We start from the raw sequence: 18,714 nt of genomic DNA, 5'->3' as shown, positions 1-18,714 counted from the left end.
GTGCTCCACACAGACCGGATAAGTAGGCAGGTGCACAATGGATTATGGTCATTGTAGTTAAACTATGTTGAATATTGGCCTCTTGGAAACTACAACTCCATACGACATCGCACAGTTCAGGCTTGATCGGATTTATCGCTATAGAAACGGCACATTGAGCTCACAGAAGAAGAAAAAACGGAGCGAAGTGGAATTAAAATAATTGAACTGAAGTCGGTCAATTAGTTGTTTAAAAAACGGTTTATCACTCAGCACTATAAAACGGCCACCATATTTCAACCTTTTCAACAGAAATCAACAATTTGTGTGTTATTTTGAGTACTGTATATGTTGATGTATTGAGTGTATTGACTATCAGTAAGTGCAGTGTGGATGTAAGATTACATAGTTCAGATGTTGAGTACTGGAGCTGTTGAGTACTGTAGATGTTGAGTACTGGAGCTGTTGAGTACTGGAGCTGTTGAGTACTGGAGCTGTTGAGTACTGGAGCTGTTGAGTACTGGAGCTGTTGAGTACTGTAGATGTTGAGTACTGTAGCTGTTGAGTACTGTAGATGTTGAGTACTGTAGATGTTGAGTACTGTAGCTAGCCATGGTGTCCTACAGTCTATGGACTTGGAATCCAGAACGATGATCAACAATGCTGATGTTGGTTTGAAGGGTGATGTTGAGTGTTGAGAGCTGGGAGGTGTGGGGGTTCATCTCCAGTGAGGAGATCTCCATTATTTATAACACTCACTGTGACCTACTTTGCAGCACAGCAGTAACCACGCGCCCGCTGTATTTCAAAAAGCATCTATCTTTAACTAAGGGACAGGGGGCGCGTACACACTTACACTCTCAAGAAACATACATGCACACATGAAAGTGAAGCCTTATAAACGCAAAGCCTCACATAAAGCATACCGTTTATGTGCAACCTACCACTCAAGCACTCATACATACCATTAGGCACACACACACACACACACACACACACACACACACACACACACACACACACACACACACACACACACACACACACACACACACACACACACACACACACACACACACACACACACACACGGACTGCTGATAATCCCGCCCTGCATCTGCCCTCTCTCCTGTTGTACCTGGCCTTCTAAATGGTGTCTAAATTGTTCCCATTGTTTCTCTCAATCACCCACTGACTTTATTGCTTCTTATTTATGCCTGTGCCGCCGGAGACCAAAAATTGTGCCGCAGTAAAACCGTAGTGGAGAGGAGGGGAAGGCAAGACTCCAGTTTTTATTTTTAGGGATGGGGCCTCCACACCGCAAATGAGAAAATATCATTTTTTGCGAGAGAGTGCTGTGCAGTGTCTCTGTTCTCCAACCAAAGACTGATGTGAGTATGTGGAATAGAGAGGATTACTGTGAAGGTGCAAGCTCTGCAGTCTGATAAAGCGATAAGACTGTGTTGCGGCTACTAATGAGATGTAGCCTGGTGGCCTTCTGTTAGAGAGAGAACACTGGAACAGAACTATTAATTTCATTCTCTCTCAGAGGGAGCCCCATAAAAATAGTTATTGCTGTAAATTCTGTGTGTCTGTGTGTGTGCGTGTGTCTGTCTGTGTGTCTGCGTGTGTGTGTGTGTGTGTCTGCGTGCGTATTTCTCTGTATGTACAAACATGTCCTTGTGCATGTGTAGGTTCTGTCTATGTGTGCGCTTGTGTCTGTTTTCGTCTGTGTGTGTGCATATGTGCGTTTTCTGTGTGTCCATTTTCATGTGTGTCTGTGTCCGTTTGTGGGTGTGTGTGTTTGGTCATTAACTGTGTAATATATGTCCTCTTTGTGGGTTCTGTGTCGTTCCCACACTCCCAATGTCACTGAGGTAGCTGTCTAGACTAGAGTGGTACAGCTCCGAGCTGGAATAGTAATGATACCGAGTAGAGGGGATTCAGACCCGCAGAACAACAAATCTCGATTCAGATTAAATTGAAGGGCCTTTATATTCTGATGTTGTTTCAATTGCTGTATGGTTTCAACATGAGAAGGGGAATTCTAAAGCCTGAGGAAAGGTATGGGCTAGTCAGGCAATACAGGATTTTATATTGGTGAGTCAACTGGATTCACTCTCTGTCAGTTTACACTGAACTGGATTCACTCTTAGGCTGGGAGTCAATCTGTTTGTGCGTTGATTGAGCCGAGATATACAGCGTTTCCTGTGAATGCGATCTCTGTGAACGCAGGAACATTGCTGTTAAAAGGCACATTGACAACAACGTGCTGTTGGATCGTATCCCGGCCTTAATCTATTTACACTGAATTGCATTCCATTTCAGTCTGTTTAACTGAACTGGATTCACTCTCAGTCTTTCCACAAACAACTTTACATTCTCTACCCTTACTGCGTGCTTGGTCTACCATGTATACACCACATGCTGTGCATATATCTACGCATCCGTCTGACTATTGTTTTACATACAGTATACGTTGAAGCTCTGCATGTACAGACCACTCGGTCTTGTTTGTATACTCTTGTGTCCATTCTGTGTCCGTCTACTCTATTTCTATCTCTCGTCTGTCTGTCCTGTCTATGTGCTCTACACTCTTAGAAGTAAAGGAGCCTGGAAGAACTATTTGGGTTCTAAACATTGCCATACTGGAGGAACCTTTCCAGTTCAAAAAGGTTCCTCGAGGAGCCCCCATGTAAAGGTTCAAACCGGAACCTTTTTTATGATGGAAGGGTTCAATTTTGAACCTTTTAAATAATATATTAGAGGTAGAGGTGGTGTAGAGGTGGCAGCCTATCAGAAGATTGGAGTCATGGCTTATTGGAGGCGTGGCTTTTCAGCTAGTTATTTTTGGCCACCCGTTACAGTAAATGTAATTCCTGTTCCTCATGTTAAGTTTGTACACTGCAGCTTTCAATTTCCTTGAATATTTACACATATTACATGTTTGAACATCATGTTAAGATTGCTGATTACATATGGTAATAAAGTGGTAACTATTTACATTTTGGGATTTGAAGCTACAAAATTGTCAGTGTTCAACTTTAACATGTGATGACAATACAACAGAACAGGAAGGGCATTTATTCCCACCGGTGTCCTAAAAAGATCTAGCTGAATGCCACGCACCTACTAAGCCATGCCTCCAGTCCAGGGTTTCTTCTGGAATGGTTCCTTGAATAACTCCAGGGTTCCTTGAGGACCTCTAGGGTTCATCGAATCACAACTAATTCTTAGAGTGTATATCTGCTCCTCCTGCATTTACCAGTTGTTTTCTCTCCACTGTTTCTCCACTGGGCTCCGGGCTAGTTGTTTATCCTGCCCCAGTGCCCCGTAATGGAGGCGCGTGAGAGCCCCCATCATGTGCCCAGTTTCACTGACAAGTTCTTTCCTTCTCCTTCAGAATTGGGGCTGAATATAAACGAGCGTCCTTTTAATCCGTTTAAACTCTCCAAGCACAGCTTGTTATTCAGAAAAATGGTGGGGTGTTTTTTTTTTTACCTTTCTCGGTGAGCTAGTAACAGCTTCTCTTCATTATGCATTCCTGGCAGAGGAGCCAACTTTTAGCACGGCACAAGACCTGTGTACGTGTGTGTTAATGCAAATGTGGGTTCTTATCTCTTTGTTTATACCTGTTTTTTTCCCCCACAAACTTGTGCACAATGTACACTCATGTCCTTACAATCTCACACCTCTATCACCATCCCATTCACTATCCATTCAACAACATACAAGATAACAAATACCATTACACACCTCTATCATTCCCCCATCGAAGCCTCCTACGCACCGTATAACCTTCCCTGCTATGCTACAGGAATACTAGACATTAATAGAGCGATGTCCTTGTGGCCAAGTTTGGAGGGGATTTCAGAATATGTCCATGTGGTTGACAAAGGGAGGGGTGGTTCGGGGGTGTGGGAGCAAGGTGTGAGGGGACCTTGGCATAGATGGGGGAGAAAGGGAGATGGAGGTGGAGGAACCCTGGCTGAGTTGACCACCGTGGGACAGGAAGGATGTGACCCCACGACCTCGCACATAGAGAGGCGTCTGTTTTCTGACAGAGTGTCATCAGGTCCAGATAAAACCGACCACTCCAACTCCCCACTGCGGCCCACAGTTGCACGCCTGCTGACCGGCTTACACGCCTGACACGTACCGAGAGTCCTTCAGACTGCCGCCGCGTGTCGAACACCGCCAGGTGTTATAAACGAGCACTCACACAAACAGTGTGCGATAGTGCCATGCAGTCTCATGCACGCACCTATTCACATATTAAGTATTCATATTCAGGCTTGAATGCACAAACATGCATTTCTCTCTGACTCTAACACACACACACACACTCTCTCACTCACACACAAGTTTGCCTGTGGAACATCTCCTGCAGTGAGCAGAATTGGGCTGTCAGTCAAAGGGACATCCTTAAAAGGGCACATAACCCTGAAGGAGACAGAGATGAATGAAATATCACCACACACACTGCTGAATCACTTAGCCCAGCAGTTCCAAACAAACTCATTCACCTGGACCATACACAGTCTGATACACCAATCCAAGAGAACCTAACCAAACCTTGTCAACACACACACAGTAGCTAGTTCCATCTCCATTTGGCAATGGAGTTTTGTTGGATTTGAATGACGGCAGTGCCTTCTACCCAATATCATCCTCAAAACAATATAATCCAAAGATGATTTCTCATAGGCTTGTGTATTCCGCCCATCTCTCCATCATCTGTTGACCTGTGTCCGTTTGTCTGTCGAATGCCTTGTGGATCACCAACGTCTCGTAACTCAAACCATCTCGTTACCGCAATAACAACCCTCACTTGCCTCGTCATGTTCAGTGGGGAGAAAACAGTTTGAAACGTGAGAGTGAAATCTGACTTTGTCTAATAAGAACACAGATTTCCAATTTCGTTGGCAAAACATTTTGGGTGATGTTCCCTACTGAACATGATCCGACTTCCTGAACTTTGATCCGACTTCATGAACATTACTCTAACAACAAACTCCCTTTGTTGTTTGGCACCAAAACAGGAAATGTTCACGCCGGAGTGCAAGTTTAAGGAGTCGGTGTTTGAGAATTACTACGTGATCTACTCGTCCACTGTGTACCGGCAGCAGGAGTCCGGTCGGGCCTGGTTTCTAGGCCTTACCAAGGAAGGCCAGGTCATGAAGGGGAACAGGGTCAAGAAAACCAAGCCCTCCTCACACTTTGTCCCCAGGCCCATTGAAGGTAAGGCATCTGAATGAATCTGCTGTCTCATCTGTGTATTGTCTTTTGCAGGTTTTGATCGCCTGGAGTAAGTTGGTTGAAGCCCTATATGGTGAAATCAAGGCCCTCTTTTAAAAATAAAAAAAATTCACGCACAGATTTGATCGTACACTGTGCGTACGATGAAATCCACAGCAACATTGTGATTTATAAATCTTGAACTTGACGAATGGAAATAAGTGATTTACTTGGATTTGCATGACATTTCTTGATTTATAAACTAAACGCTTTTATGTGATATACACGATATTATTAGTGTATACCGGTACTCATTTTACAAATTGCATTTCTTCACACTGCCGCTACAGTTTTCCTCATTCTAATATTAAGTACAAAAGGTTTTATGAACATGGCCCCTGGGGGACAATGTTTGACCTATGTGGTCAAATACTTTAGCTGTATTTATTTACTTTGCACAATGGAACCAATTAAATACTCACACAAGTGGGTAACACTTTATAATTATGTCCAGTGATAAATAATGTATATGTTTTTTAGAAATAGTCTGCCCACCATTTTAGTATTCATTATTCCTACACTTTTTTTTTTATGTCAGTAAGCTAGTTATTCATGCATTTTTAAACAATGTATTGCTGGTTTATAAGGCCATGTAAAAGGTGTTTAATATAAATACTTATTTATATTAGACGTTTGCAGTAGGCTACCTGACCTAAAGAAAGCACTATCTATACTTTATAAACAACCTGTTTATAAAGGACCTGAGTTATTACTCCCAAAAAGCTGGACATGCCATTAGTAGACATTCCAGCAGTACCTGAGGTCTCAAAATTACCTAAAACATATCCATGGTGAAAGAGTAACCACCCAACACAGGAAGTTACATTTTTAAGGACAGATATTTAATATTTTATTCCAAAACAGGTCCCAAGAGTAACTTCCTACACTCTGTGGGAGTCCCTGAGCTCGATCTGACTTTGTCTCTCTGTTTGCCCATCCATCTCCTCATTATTTGTCCTCCATGTTCTCCTCTATCCCCCACTGCTTCCTGCTTCGTACTCTACTACATACACTCTGTGCAGTGTGTATGTACAGGGAGCCGTCGCTGCATGAGATCGAGGAGAAACAGCGCTCCAGGAAGAGCTCAGGGACTCCCACCATGAACGGAGGGAAAGCTGTCAACCAGAACTCCTAGCAGCAGGGCCCCAAGGGTGGGGGGCCCGGGTCCCCCCTCTCTTAAATAGAGGGGAGAGAGGCTACAGACCCCCTCACCAACATGCCCTCTGAAGGGATGGGCAGCCACGAGGGGGAGGAGCTACACCCAAGATGACAAAAAACTGAACTCTCGCCTGTGAAAATCTTTTAGACGAATATCAAGATAAACCCAGAGGAAAAAAAACAAAAAACAACGACAAACATTTTCAATCAGGAGTTGACCTACGTTTTATGCAAAAAAGGGAAAAAAAAAGCTGTGACAAAGGAATGGTGGTCTCTTCACAATACAAATATCTATCGTTTCCAATTTAAGCTGTGAAAAATTAGCTTTAAAGACATGTTTAATTTCCCATGCATTGATTTTATGAATGCTATGGCACCCTCACATGCTTAATTGTGTTACTGTTGTCCAATAATAACAATATTACTTATGTGTTGATAACTCTTCATACCAATTTAGTATCATGGGTGTTCTGTTTTTCGTTTGAGACTGTAGACATGAAAAATAGTTGGTATTTATTTATTGCTTGACATTGATTGCACTTTCACACTGCATACACTGGTGTGAGGGTAAAGAACGAATATATATGAGAAGTCGCTGGTGGGCTCGGTAGGAACAGGAATGGGTGAGTGGGATGGCTTTTGCTCAGGTGATGTACTGTCGGTGTGGAATATCTCCTATCTCCACATACACTTTGATATGACAGGACTAGACAACTAAAATCAATATGGCGGCTACTCCACCAAGCCTCATAGTAGTCCTCTAGCATATTATGGTGTGTTCGAGTGCCGATGGAAATTTGGGAATACAAGTTCCCGACCCAGAAATGATGATTGAACGACGCTCAAAGTCTGAGTTCCAAGTGGGAAACACGGTCCAGAATGAAGATCCTGAAGTTTATGAGGTGTGACCTTTCACCTTTTCGACCACTAGACGATAAAAGAAAGCCATTTACAACCTTAACCATCTGATTAATGTAGCTCAGTGGATCCATACAGTATATAGTTTGACATATTGTCAACATAAGCAACGTTAGCTAGATTAGCCATCTAGCAAAAATGGCATTGGTTGAAGAGTTATTCTGACTTCAAAAGCACTTGAAAGCACTCATGTTCTATTTACAACTTCACCAACTGGGAAATATTAGATTCCGAGGACCGTTCGAACGCACCATTACTCTCAATGATCCAGTCCTGTGAACTTAATGGTCAAGAGGGAAAGGATAGCCTTGTAATATTATCAATACTCTGGCAAAGTGGGTATAGACAGGAGGTTGTTTTTGTTTGGTGTGCCAGTACTAATAAGGGCTGGGTAGGCCAATCCTGGGGGGAAATGCAATATTCTCTCCAGAAAAGGAAACTTGGCTAGCCAATCAAGGATTCTTTCATGAACAGGTCTACTTCACCTCTTTATGAGCTTTGACAAGACTTTCTTCGAAATGCGTCAGAGAATGCTTTTAGTCGGTACAAATAAATCATGAAAATGTCCTTGGGAAGGCACGTTGTTGTGGCTTGTGTAAGGGCTCAGCAGACTCAGGCTGCTTGGGGCTAAGGTGATTGTGAAAGCTATCCAAGTCCCAATACTCTTAAGAAGCTTCCTCTCCTTGTGTCTTTATCTTTGTTATCAGTGCACTGAGCAGACTAGAAATGTCACAATAATCGGTGGATGGGGTGTAGCGCATTCATTTGATGTAATTAGTCTCTTTATATCTGTGGCCAATGAGGGAAAAGAAACAAAGGAAGTGTTTTAAGATACTTTTCGACAAAGCCCCTGTGAGCTCCTCCTCTTCCATCAATACCCTTTCTCCTACGACACTGTAATCAATAATAACCTAGCACAATGCAACGGGAAGGAGCCCAGTCATCCAAAACCAACAAAAACAAAATGTGGATGCCGGAAGTTTCTTTTGCCCTGAGAGTCTGTAAATATTTCACTTTTTTGTACTTACAGGCTGGCATCCCAATGGCTTCCATCTCAGTAGGTTTTGTGAGCCATGAAATGAGCCGATTGCTGCATTGTGGAAATGAGCCCCCGCCATTTCATAAATCAAATGTAGGAGAGTGGCTGTATATATGAAGAGTAAAAAGGCTGGTTAAACCAGCAGGGAAGGCAGGGAGGAATCTCCCCCATCACCAAGATGGAGAAGTCACCATGTCCACTGATCCTATTGTTCGCCTAACTCAGGAAGTCCCACTCCAGTCTTATGAACGGAGTCTGACAACAAGGCGGGCCACCCTTGCCCAGCACCTAATGCACAAAGCCTGGCCAAAGGTGTGGTCTTGGGGGGGTTGGGTCAGGGGTGTTGGTGGCAGAGTGGGGGGTCTGGAAGTCTTGGGATCTGGACCGGGCATGAGATAGGGGATGTCAGGGTGTCATGTCAGACACTTCCTCATTTAACTGCGGCAGGTCATGGCAGAAGACCAGCACAAGTCTTCCACTGGGATCAGGAGAGAGCTGGGCTCAGTTCTGCAGTAGTTGCTCCAGTTTAAATAGCCCAAAGGCACAGATCTAGTAATCGGCTTACTCTTCCTCAGTTCTAACCTTAACCATTTGGGGATAGGGACGCAAAACTGACCTTGGATCAGCTTCAACTTCATTCTACTCGGAAGGATGTACTTTACATAACCTGCTGGCAGAGAAAAGAAGGGAAGATAGAAATGAGGGGTTAAGAATAGGGAGTGAGAGTAAAATAGGGGATATGCGAGTGAACTAAGAGAGCACTTTTGGGGGACAAAATGAAAATGCCAGAGCGATAGCGCAGGGGCTCAATACTGTGTGAAGAGATATTATATTTATGTTTAAGTTTGCAAATGATTTCACCGTAAATGGAACACAGGCATATATGCATTATGAATTGTGAGATGAAAAAAAAATGCATTGATATTTAAAAATCAGAATGAAGTTAGTGATTGTTTTAAGAATAAAAAATACATTATCAAAAGCTTTCACTTATTTATTGTACCGCTGTGTTCTTGTTGATAGCCTTGTGCACTGTATTCTTCCCCCCGATGACAACATCCCCAAAAAGACTCGATTTCATGTAGAGTATAACTTCTTCTACCCTCTCTCCCAGATTTCATGTAGAGTATAACTTCTTCTACCCTCTCTCCCAGATTTCGTGTAGTATCCTTTATGTACGAGAGTGTGCCCAGTATCAAATCAGTGAAGGTGATTTATCATATCATTTAGGCTCGAGTCCAATGTGTCATTTTGGGATTGCGCTCTTGCGCCCCATAATTCCACTGTTGTCATGGAAACAGACTTTCCCTACCGTCTGCAAGGAGCATGAGGAGGATGAAGGCCCCGTATGACTTTCAGAGCTGTCTTCTCAGCCTGATGACTGCTGCACAGAGAACGGTTTCTTTTGGGGGGGGGGGGGGTTGAGTTTTCTCTTTTTATATTTGGATTTTCTCCCTTGTTTTAGGTTAGCACCTGAAAGAAATGTGTCACTTCAACAAGGGATGAGTGTACACCCACATACTCAGAGAGAGAGGGGAAGATAGACCCAATTATCGCTCTAATCTCTCTTGCTCCCATATACACAGGCACACAATTCACTCACAAAACCCTCAGACGTGGACACCTCTCACAAAAGGCCTGCTCCCTTCTCTCTCTCTCCCTCAATTCAATTCAAGGGGCTTTATTGGCATGAGAAACATATGTTTATATTGCCAAAGCAAGTGAAATGGATAAACAAAAGTGAAATAAACAATAAAAAGTGAACAGTAGATATTACACTTCAAATGGCATATGTATATATACAGTGTCTCTCTCTCTCTCTCTCTCTCTCTCACACACACACTGTCTAACTCATTCATTAAATTTGAAGAAACAAAAAAATATTTTGTATTCAAAGAAAGCTCTTTTATCCCTGGCTCTCCCTGATGAAATAATTTTCAAGCTGTGCTAATTTCTATGCTAGACTGGAGTAGTATTGCGCCACGATGTTTTAGTCCATAGAGCTGGATGGATGTGTACTTTTGAAAGTATTTTCATTGAATGAATGTCCAACTCTGACATGGGTACTGGAACAAATTCATCAGTTATTACTATGTTTAAGTGATAGTTCGTTTTCTTTTAAATGTATGAACCTTTATAAGTCCAGTATGTAGCTCTGTGTTCGACCCGTCCAAATACACATAGAACTGGGAGTTATACTGTAGATCTGTCATTCTTATTGAAAGCAAGTCTGATAAGCGGTAGATCCTTTCAAAGGGTGCTATTTCTATGCTTTTCTTCTTAAGTTTTGTTTTTGTGTCTTTTTTTAACTTTTGGTTTTGTTCACCAGTTTCCAACAGCTAAAAATACAATATTTGAGGTTATTGAAAAGATATTTCACAGCAATTTCTGTCTACATTATATAATGCATGTTTTGTCACATAAAGGGAAAGTAGGTGAACATGCCATTTGTTCCATGCTATCTGTTGTTTAGATCCAGCTTTTGTTATTACTGTGTAATATGTGTCAATCACAAATTAATGGGAAATATATATCTAAAGCAGGGGTTCAACGAGCCCATTTTGATATCTGAACATACTCGCCACCTCAACCATGTGAAAAACATGATGTAATTAACAGACCATTTTTACTTTATTTGGGGCTATGGCAGTCAATTGAAAAACAGCATTTCTGATTGTCTTCTCAACTCAGACATCACACACTTTTAATGTGGGGCTATGACAGTCAATTGCAAATGAATCTGACATAATGTCTCTTTATCTCACCACCACTAATGAGATGGGTGTGCTTGATGCATGTCGCGTCTGAGTTTCTCAAAGTCAGGGGGCGTGTTCGACAGTGCACATCTCATCTTTGCTGTCTCATCTAACCTGGATCGATATTTAGGTTTTTAATGCAGACGAGAGTACTGAATCCAGCTCCACACATGAGCTGGCGAAGGGTAGCCTACCATGAGTTTTGTGGTACTTTTAAGGGAACTGGGAACTCGGAGCTCTAGAAAGAGGCCTGAGTTCCCAAGTTGGAATTCCGAGTTGGATGACCTTTCAAAACTATTTTTCCCAGTCTGAGCTTTTTTCTTTCCGGGTTCGGAAGTCGGAAGTCTGAGATTTCTGTGTTCCCAGTTCCGTGTTCCCAGTTGTTTTGAACGTGGCCTTAATGCCCAGAGGGAGACGGCAGGATACTATTCCCTGGATATTATAGTCGGGAACCAAAACTCCTCTGTAGTAACCTGTGGATGCGTTGATTGCAGCAGACAGGTCGATCAGCTGTTGGATTTGACCTCCTGGCATGTCAACTGAGCCAGGATCACAGTCAAACGGATTGGAAAGTAGGTTCCAAAGTGCCCTTCCAAGCGTTGGAGGTGAGCATTTTATTTTTAGGGATAGATCAGCTTTAGTATTGCAGATAGATTGTAGCTTCCATCAATGTAATTTTCTGCACCATTTCCAATCCCCCATATATAATTTTTTAAATATATATATTTTATTATTTTCCCCTAACCCTCCACCCCTCACCAAATTGGAGTAAACTAATGGACAACATTTAGGCTTCTACTTCCAGCTTATACACACAATATACTGTACATTTGACACACACCGATTATTTTACAATAATTATATTTTGCTTGTTTCTAGTCCCGTCCTTTAGCTACCCTCAACCCCTCCCATCTATCGCTGAACACCACCCAGTTTTGATTTCTATTTGCATTCTATTTTTCAACTGGGCTGTGATGTTTCACAAAAGTTCTGAACCTTTCTATTCTCATAGTTTCTACAGATTGCAAATTAAAGAGAGAACATTTATTATATAATTTATTGATTGACTATGACTTTGGAAGTGCTATTTGCAGAGTTAGCTCCAGGTAAATGTTGTAATTATTCAGCCATTCCTGAATCTGCGACCAAAAACAAGCTACATATGAAACTGTAACAAAACAAATGATCTGATGATTCTGTCTCTTCGCAGCAAAATCTGCAGAGCTGGGATGGTTGTATCCCCCATATATATAAAGTTGCAAGAATTTTGTATAATAATGTAAATGGGAAAACTCTGGAATCCAGCATCGGTTTGTGTATCAGTTCATAAACCATGTGCCATGGAATCGGTACATCAAAAGTCTTCCCAACTATTTTGCAATTTTTATGGCACAGCTGTCAATTTTTTGATCCTCAAATGAAACTGGTATACTTTTTTATTTATCACAATATTCTTTAACCAATTTTGTTCTTTAATGCAGTGCCAACAGACAAGTTCCTTACTTTTTCCCCTTTCCACTTGCCTCTTCCATTTTTGCGGTAATGATTCAATTAGTTGGTTGTAATTTTGAGGAGAGCCGACATTTCCATATATATTTGTTACTGTAGCTGCATGTGTGGCATAACTCCACCAGTCATATTCATGATATAATTTACAAAGATTATACAGTTTTTAAACGTTTTAAACATTCTGACTTTTCTGGTGGTTAAACTGAAATTGCAACCAACTTTCTATGGCTTGTTTTAAAAATAGCGACAGTTTGGGGATTATTTCATTTTCAAATAACCGAAAGTGAGATGTTGTAATCTGAATAAAGGGAAAAAGGCCATTCTTGAACATGGGATGAGACATTCTTACTAATCTGCTAGAGAACCAGTTCGGATTGAAGTATAACTTTTGTATGACTAATGCTTTAATATTTCATCATTTCTGCACTCCGAATTCATATTAATTATATAAATAGGCCCGTTTAATTTAGTCTGGGTTGCCGTTCCAAGTAAAATGGAATACATTTTTCTCATATAATTTTTTAAAAACTGGTCGCTTAGCTGTAGGCAAGGCCATATGGAAATAGGTAAACTGGGATATGACTAAAGAGTTAATCAGGGTGATTTTTCCACAAATAGACAGGTATTTTCCTTTCCATGGTAGCAAGTCCTTATCTATGTTTGCTAAATTTCCAAAAATATATTGTAGTGAGATAATTTCTTTCTTTCGGGATATGAATTGTTTCATGTCCACTTCACGGTCAGACCATTTTATTAGTAAACTACACGGTAAAGTTAAAGTTGTGTTTTTTAGTTATCCAATACGTAATATAGTACATTTATCATAATTTGCTTGTAATCCAGAGAGGTTAGATAAATTATTTAGATCTGCTATGAGGCTGTGGAGGGATCCAAATTGTGGATTTAAAAGAATGAATTATCAGCGTACAATGTCACCTTTGTTTGTAAGCCCTGGATTTCGAGGCCCTTGATATTATTGTTGGATCTGATTTTAATAGCTAACATTTCGATGGCCATAATAAATACATCTGATGATAGTGGACAACCTTGTTTCACTCCTCTTGACAGTTTAATACTTTCTGAGAAGTAGCCATTATTTACTATTTTACACCTAGGGTTAACAATACATAACTTTAACCCATCGCATCCAAAATTGAAATATTCCAGGCATTTATATATAAATTCCAGTCATACTTTATCAAAAGCCTTTTCAAAGTCAGCTATGAATACCAGGCCTGGTTTCCCCATATTGGATGGCGACGCCTAGTTTGGGGATAGTTGATATTAGAGGTCGACCGATTAATCGAAATGGCCGATTAATTAGGGCCGATTTCAAGTTTTCATAACAATCGGTAATCTGCATTTTTGGACACCGATTGTGAGTGATTACATTGCACTCCATGAGGAGACTGCGTTTCAATCGGTGACGTCACTCGCCCTGAGACCTTGAAGTAGTTGTTCCTCTTGCTCTGCAAGGGCCGCGGCTTTTGTGGAGCGATGGGTAACGATGCTTCGAGGGTGGCTGTTGTCGATGTGTCCCTGGCTCGAGCCCGGGTAGGTGGCGAGGAGAGGGACGGAAGCTTTACTGTTACACTGGCAATGTAACATGTTAAAGTGTTCTTTGTTTCTATAAGAACATCCAATAGTCAAAGGTATATGAAATACAAATGGTATAGAGAGAAATAGTCCTATAATAACTACAACCTAAAACATCTTACCTGGGAACATTTTGCACTTATTGCACTTTTACTTTCTTCTCCAACACTTTGTTTTTGGCTTATTTAAACAAAATTTAACAGGTTTCATTATTTATTCGAGCTAAATTGATTTTATTGATGTATTATATTAAGTTAAAATAAAAGTGTTCATTCAGTATTGTTGAAATTGTCATTATTACAAATAAATAAATACAAATATTAATCGGCTTTTTTGGTCCTCCAATAATCGGTATCGGTGTTGAAAAATCATAATCAGTCAACCTCTAGGCAGGGTAGCCTAGTGGTTAGAGTGTTGGACTAGCAGCTGAAAGGTTGCAAGTTCAAATCCCAGCACTGACAAGGTACAAATCTGTCCTTCTGCCCCTGAACAAGGCAGTTAACCCACTGTTCCTAGGCTGTCCTTGAAGATAAGAATTTGTTCTGAACTGACTTGCCTAGTTAAATAAAAATATAAAGGCTCAAGTTTATTTGGGATTGAGGCATAGAGCATCATTTTTTTCATTTCACCTTTATTTAACCAGGTAGGCGAGTTGAGAACAAGTTCTCATTTACAATTGCGACCTGGCTAAGATAAAGCAAAGCAGTTCGACACATACAACGACACAGAGTTACCATGGAGTAAAACAAACATACAGTCAAAAATACAGTAGAAAAATAAGTCTATATACAATGTGAGCAAGTGAGGTGAGATAAGGGAGGTAAAGGCAAAAAAAGTCCATGGTGGCGAAGTAAATACAATATAGCAAGTAAAACATTGGAATGGTTGATTTGCAGTGGAAGAATGTGCAGTACAGATAGAAATGATGGGGTGCAAAATAATATCGTTGTCACGCCCTGACCTTAGTTATCTTTGTTTTCTTTATTATTTTGGTTAGGTCAGGGTGTGACGAGGGTGGTATGTGTGTTTTTGTCTTGTTTAGGGTTTTTTGTATATCTATGGGGTTCTGGTATGTCTAGGTATATGTAGGTCTATGGTGGCCTGAATTGGTTCCCAATCAGAGACAGCTGTTTATCGTTGTCTCTGACTGGGGATCCTATTTAGGTTACCATTTTCCATTTTGGTTTTGTGGGTTACTGTCTATGTGTAGTTGCATGTTAGCACTAGTTGTTTATAGTGTCACGGTCATTTTGTTTGTTAAAGTGTTCTTTGTTTTAATAAAAGGAGAATGTATTCCAATCACGCTGCGCCTTGGTCTCCTCGTTACGACGAACATGACAATCGTGGGACCCATCTCGACATTTGACCCCTCTTGAGAAAGCTGTCTGAAAGTAACTGACAAACATTGTTAAGTGAATTGTGCCTTTAATATTATGATTCACAGAAATCCTAGATCTCTATGGCCTTATAGGAATCTATGTTGCCCTTTTCAGCTTGCCTACTGATAAACCTTTTTAATAGGAAGAAAACTGCTCACAGAAAACCTTTCCTCTGTAAGTAGAAAACAGGGTCAGCTGTTTAGACTCCCTTGGCACCCGAGGTGAGTGAGGTCAAGGGCTGGACTCTGCCCAACTCTGCACCCTCTGACATGTAAACATGGAACAATGCAAGTTATCAGACTGCAGCCCTGCCTCTCACCTCGTCTCTACTGCGTGAGCATGAGGAAACACTGGATCGACAGCAAGTTTCTGTCCTCCGTTGATTTTCTGAATACATTTAATAAATTACACCCAATTTGAGTTGATACCAGAGTGAGTCATCTTCAGAAAATCATCAAAGCCTTCTAAATATCAAATTTCTACATGTCTCTCTTTGTTTGCCTCATCTTTCTTTTCTTTTTCTCTCTATTCCCTATATAGGGCACCCTATTCTCTATATAGGGCACTACTTTTGACCAGAGCCCTATGGGCACTATAAAGGAAATAGGGTGCAATTTGAGACACATCCTCCTTGTTGTTTAGATATGGGTTGGAGCCTTGGGAACCATCCTTGTTTTCTTCTCCTCCCCTCTCCAGACAGAAAGGGGAATTCCTAGCTCTGAAGTAGAACAAACATCCTCATTAAAAATAATTGGTCTCCATTCAATTAAGACTTCAGCGGTCTGCCTTTGATCTAAATGAGCTAGCAGGTGTTTCTCATGTCTTTTCATCCAAATCTACTGTTCAGAAGTTAAGAAAGTATTGGATAATAGGCTTTAATTCTTCTATTTCCTGGAGCAAGGGAGAAAAGCAAGTTGGCTGTAAATGAAAGGAGTTATACAAGTGGAAGAGACTGCACAGAAGTCTTGGACGTTTTGTGTAAGTCAGAAAAGACAGATGTTACCACAGAGAAAACAGAGAATTTCGTCCTTTATATGCTATGAAGCATTTTCTCCTTCGTGTGTTGTAGTATTCACCCAAAGACACACACACAGACTCATGAAGCACCCACACAAATACTGATATATTTCATCCAAAACACACACCTAAAAAAACACACTTTTATTGTATTTACCGTCATTTAACTAGGCAAGTCTGAACAAATTCTTATTTACAATGATGGCCTACCCCGGCCAAACCCGGATGACACTGGGCCAACTGTGCGTCGCCCTATGGGACTCCCAATCGATGCCGGATGTAATACAGGCACATACACACGCCGCATAGAAACAAATATATTCTAATATACGTACACTTCAACAGAGACACGCATGTTCACACACGGCGGTCCCACATAGTTGAGGATTACATCAGTCAGGCTTATGTTATCGAAGGTGTGTGTACATTCCAACACACATATGCATGTACACACATACACACACACAACAAGCTCTGCAGTATGATCATGTAATTCTGCTGTTTCCTGTTACATTGCGATGCTGTTCTGCTCAATCCCAGTAGCCCAGGGACAGAACAGACACTAAGCCAAGCTCTGGCGTAAACTCTGCTACACTGCTGCTTTAATGATTCACACAACTCCCTCCATCTTACTCCTTCTCTCTCTCTCGCTCTTTCGCTCCTCTATTCACTAAAATTGTTCTTTCTACATTTCTTGCCTCTCTCCCCCTCTCCTCTCTCCATCTCTCTCACACGCTCTCCATCTCTCTCGCTCTCTTTCTCTTGCTGTGTCTCTTATCTCTCTTAGTCTCACACTCTCTTGCGACTTTCTGGCTACTTTCTCTTTCAGCCCAATTTGATATTAATTAATGCATATTTATTTCTCTGGGGCTTAATTTTAAGCCCGTGCAGTATTAAATACATAATATACAGTGCATTCGGAACTCTACCACTCTACCACTCTACCATAACGGCCTGTGCTGCAGTGATGGTTGTCCTTCTGGATGGTTCTCCCATCTCCACAGAGGAACTCTAGAGCTCTGTCAGAATGACCATCAGGTTCTTGGTCACCACCCTGACCAAGGCCCTTCTCCCCTGATTGCTCAGTTTGGGTGGGCAGCTAGCTCTAGGAAGAGTTGGTTGTTCCAAACTTCTTCCACTGAATGATGGAGTCCACTGTGTTCTTGGGGATCTTCAATGCTGCAGATTTGTTTGGTACACTTCCCCAGATCTGTGCCTCGACACAATCCTGTCTCAGAGCTCTACGGACAATTCCTTTGACCTCATGGCTTGGTTGTTGCTCTGACATGCACTGTCAACTGTGAGACCTTACATAGACAGGTGTGTGCCTTTCCAAATCATGTCCATTCAATTGAATTTACCACAGGTGGACTCTTGTCATGTTGTTCAAACATCTCAAGCATGATCAATGGAAATAGGATGCACATTGAGCTCAATTTCGAATCTCATAGCAAAGGGTCTGAATGCTTATGTAAATAAGGTATTTCTGCTTTTATTTGTAATAATTTTGCAGACATTTCTAAAAACCTGTTTTTCATTATGGGGTATTGTGTTTAGACTGATTAGGATTTGTTTTATTTAATCAATTTTAGAATAAGGCTGTAACTAAACAAAATGTGGGATTTATTGTCTTTCCTCCTTACTTCATTTGCACACACTGTATACAGATTGTTCTATTGTGTTATTGACTGTTGATTTTTGTCGCACTGCTTTGCTTTATCTTGGCCAGGTCGCAGTTGTAAATGAGAACTTGTTCTCAACTGGCCTACCTGGTTTAATAATGGTGAATAAAAAATGTAAAAATATATAATCCAATTAATGTCATATAGTGCATGGGCAATTGAATATCCATATGGGTGTGTTTATATTTACTACTGTAGTGCATAGATCATTGAAGTAAATCTGGGGTACTGCAGACATTTGATGGATTTCAGGTAGATTCATTGAAGCACCAGGCAAAGAGCCCCCCCTGTTGATGATGAAGTGCTATAGCGCATGACACACCAGCTATCAAAAAATAAAACGAGGAATAAACCCTCCTCGATTTGAATCAATGATAAAGGGG

At 41.1% G+C, this 18,714-nt stretch overlaps 1 protein-coding gene across 2 annotated transcripts in view; it reads left to right on the top strand.

Annotated features, from left to right (window-relative positions):
- LOC109874531 (fibroblast growth factor 12) overlaps positions 1-9,781 on the top strand; it is a 48,989-nt gene extending 39,208 nt beyond the window's left edge. For both annotated transcript variants that reach the window (XM_020466478.2, XM_020466479.2), the window contains 2 exons: positions 5,022-5,220; positions 6,300-9,781. In XM_020466478.2, the coding sequence (XP_020322067.1) occupies positions 5,022-5,220; positions 6,300-6,412 (312 nt within the window). In that variant the 3' untranslated portion in view covers positions 6,413-9,781. The remainder of the gene's footprint in view (positions 1-5,021; positions 5,221-6,299) is intronic.
- The last annotated feature ends 8,933 nt before the right edge of the window (positions 9,782-18,714 follow it).

The sequence above is a fragment of the Oncorhynchus kisutch genome, linkage group LG30 (genome assembly GCF_002021735.2).
Source record: "Oncorhynchus kisutch isolate 150728-3 linkage group LG30, Okis_V2, whole genome shotgun sequence".
NCBI lineage: Eukaryota > Metazoa > Chordata > Actinopteri > Salmoniformes > Salmonidae > Oncorhynchus > Oncorhynchus kisutch.
This window is presented reverse-complemented; position numbering and strand designations above follow the sequence as displayed.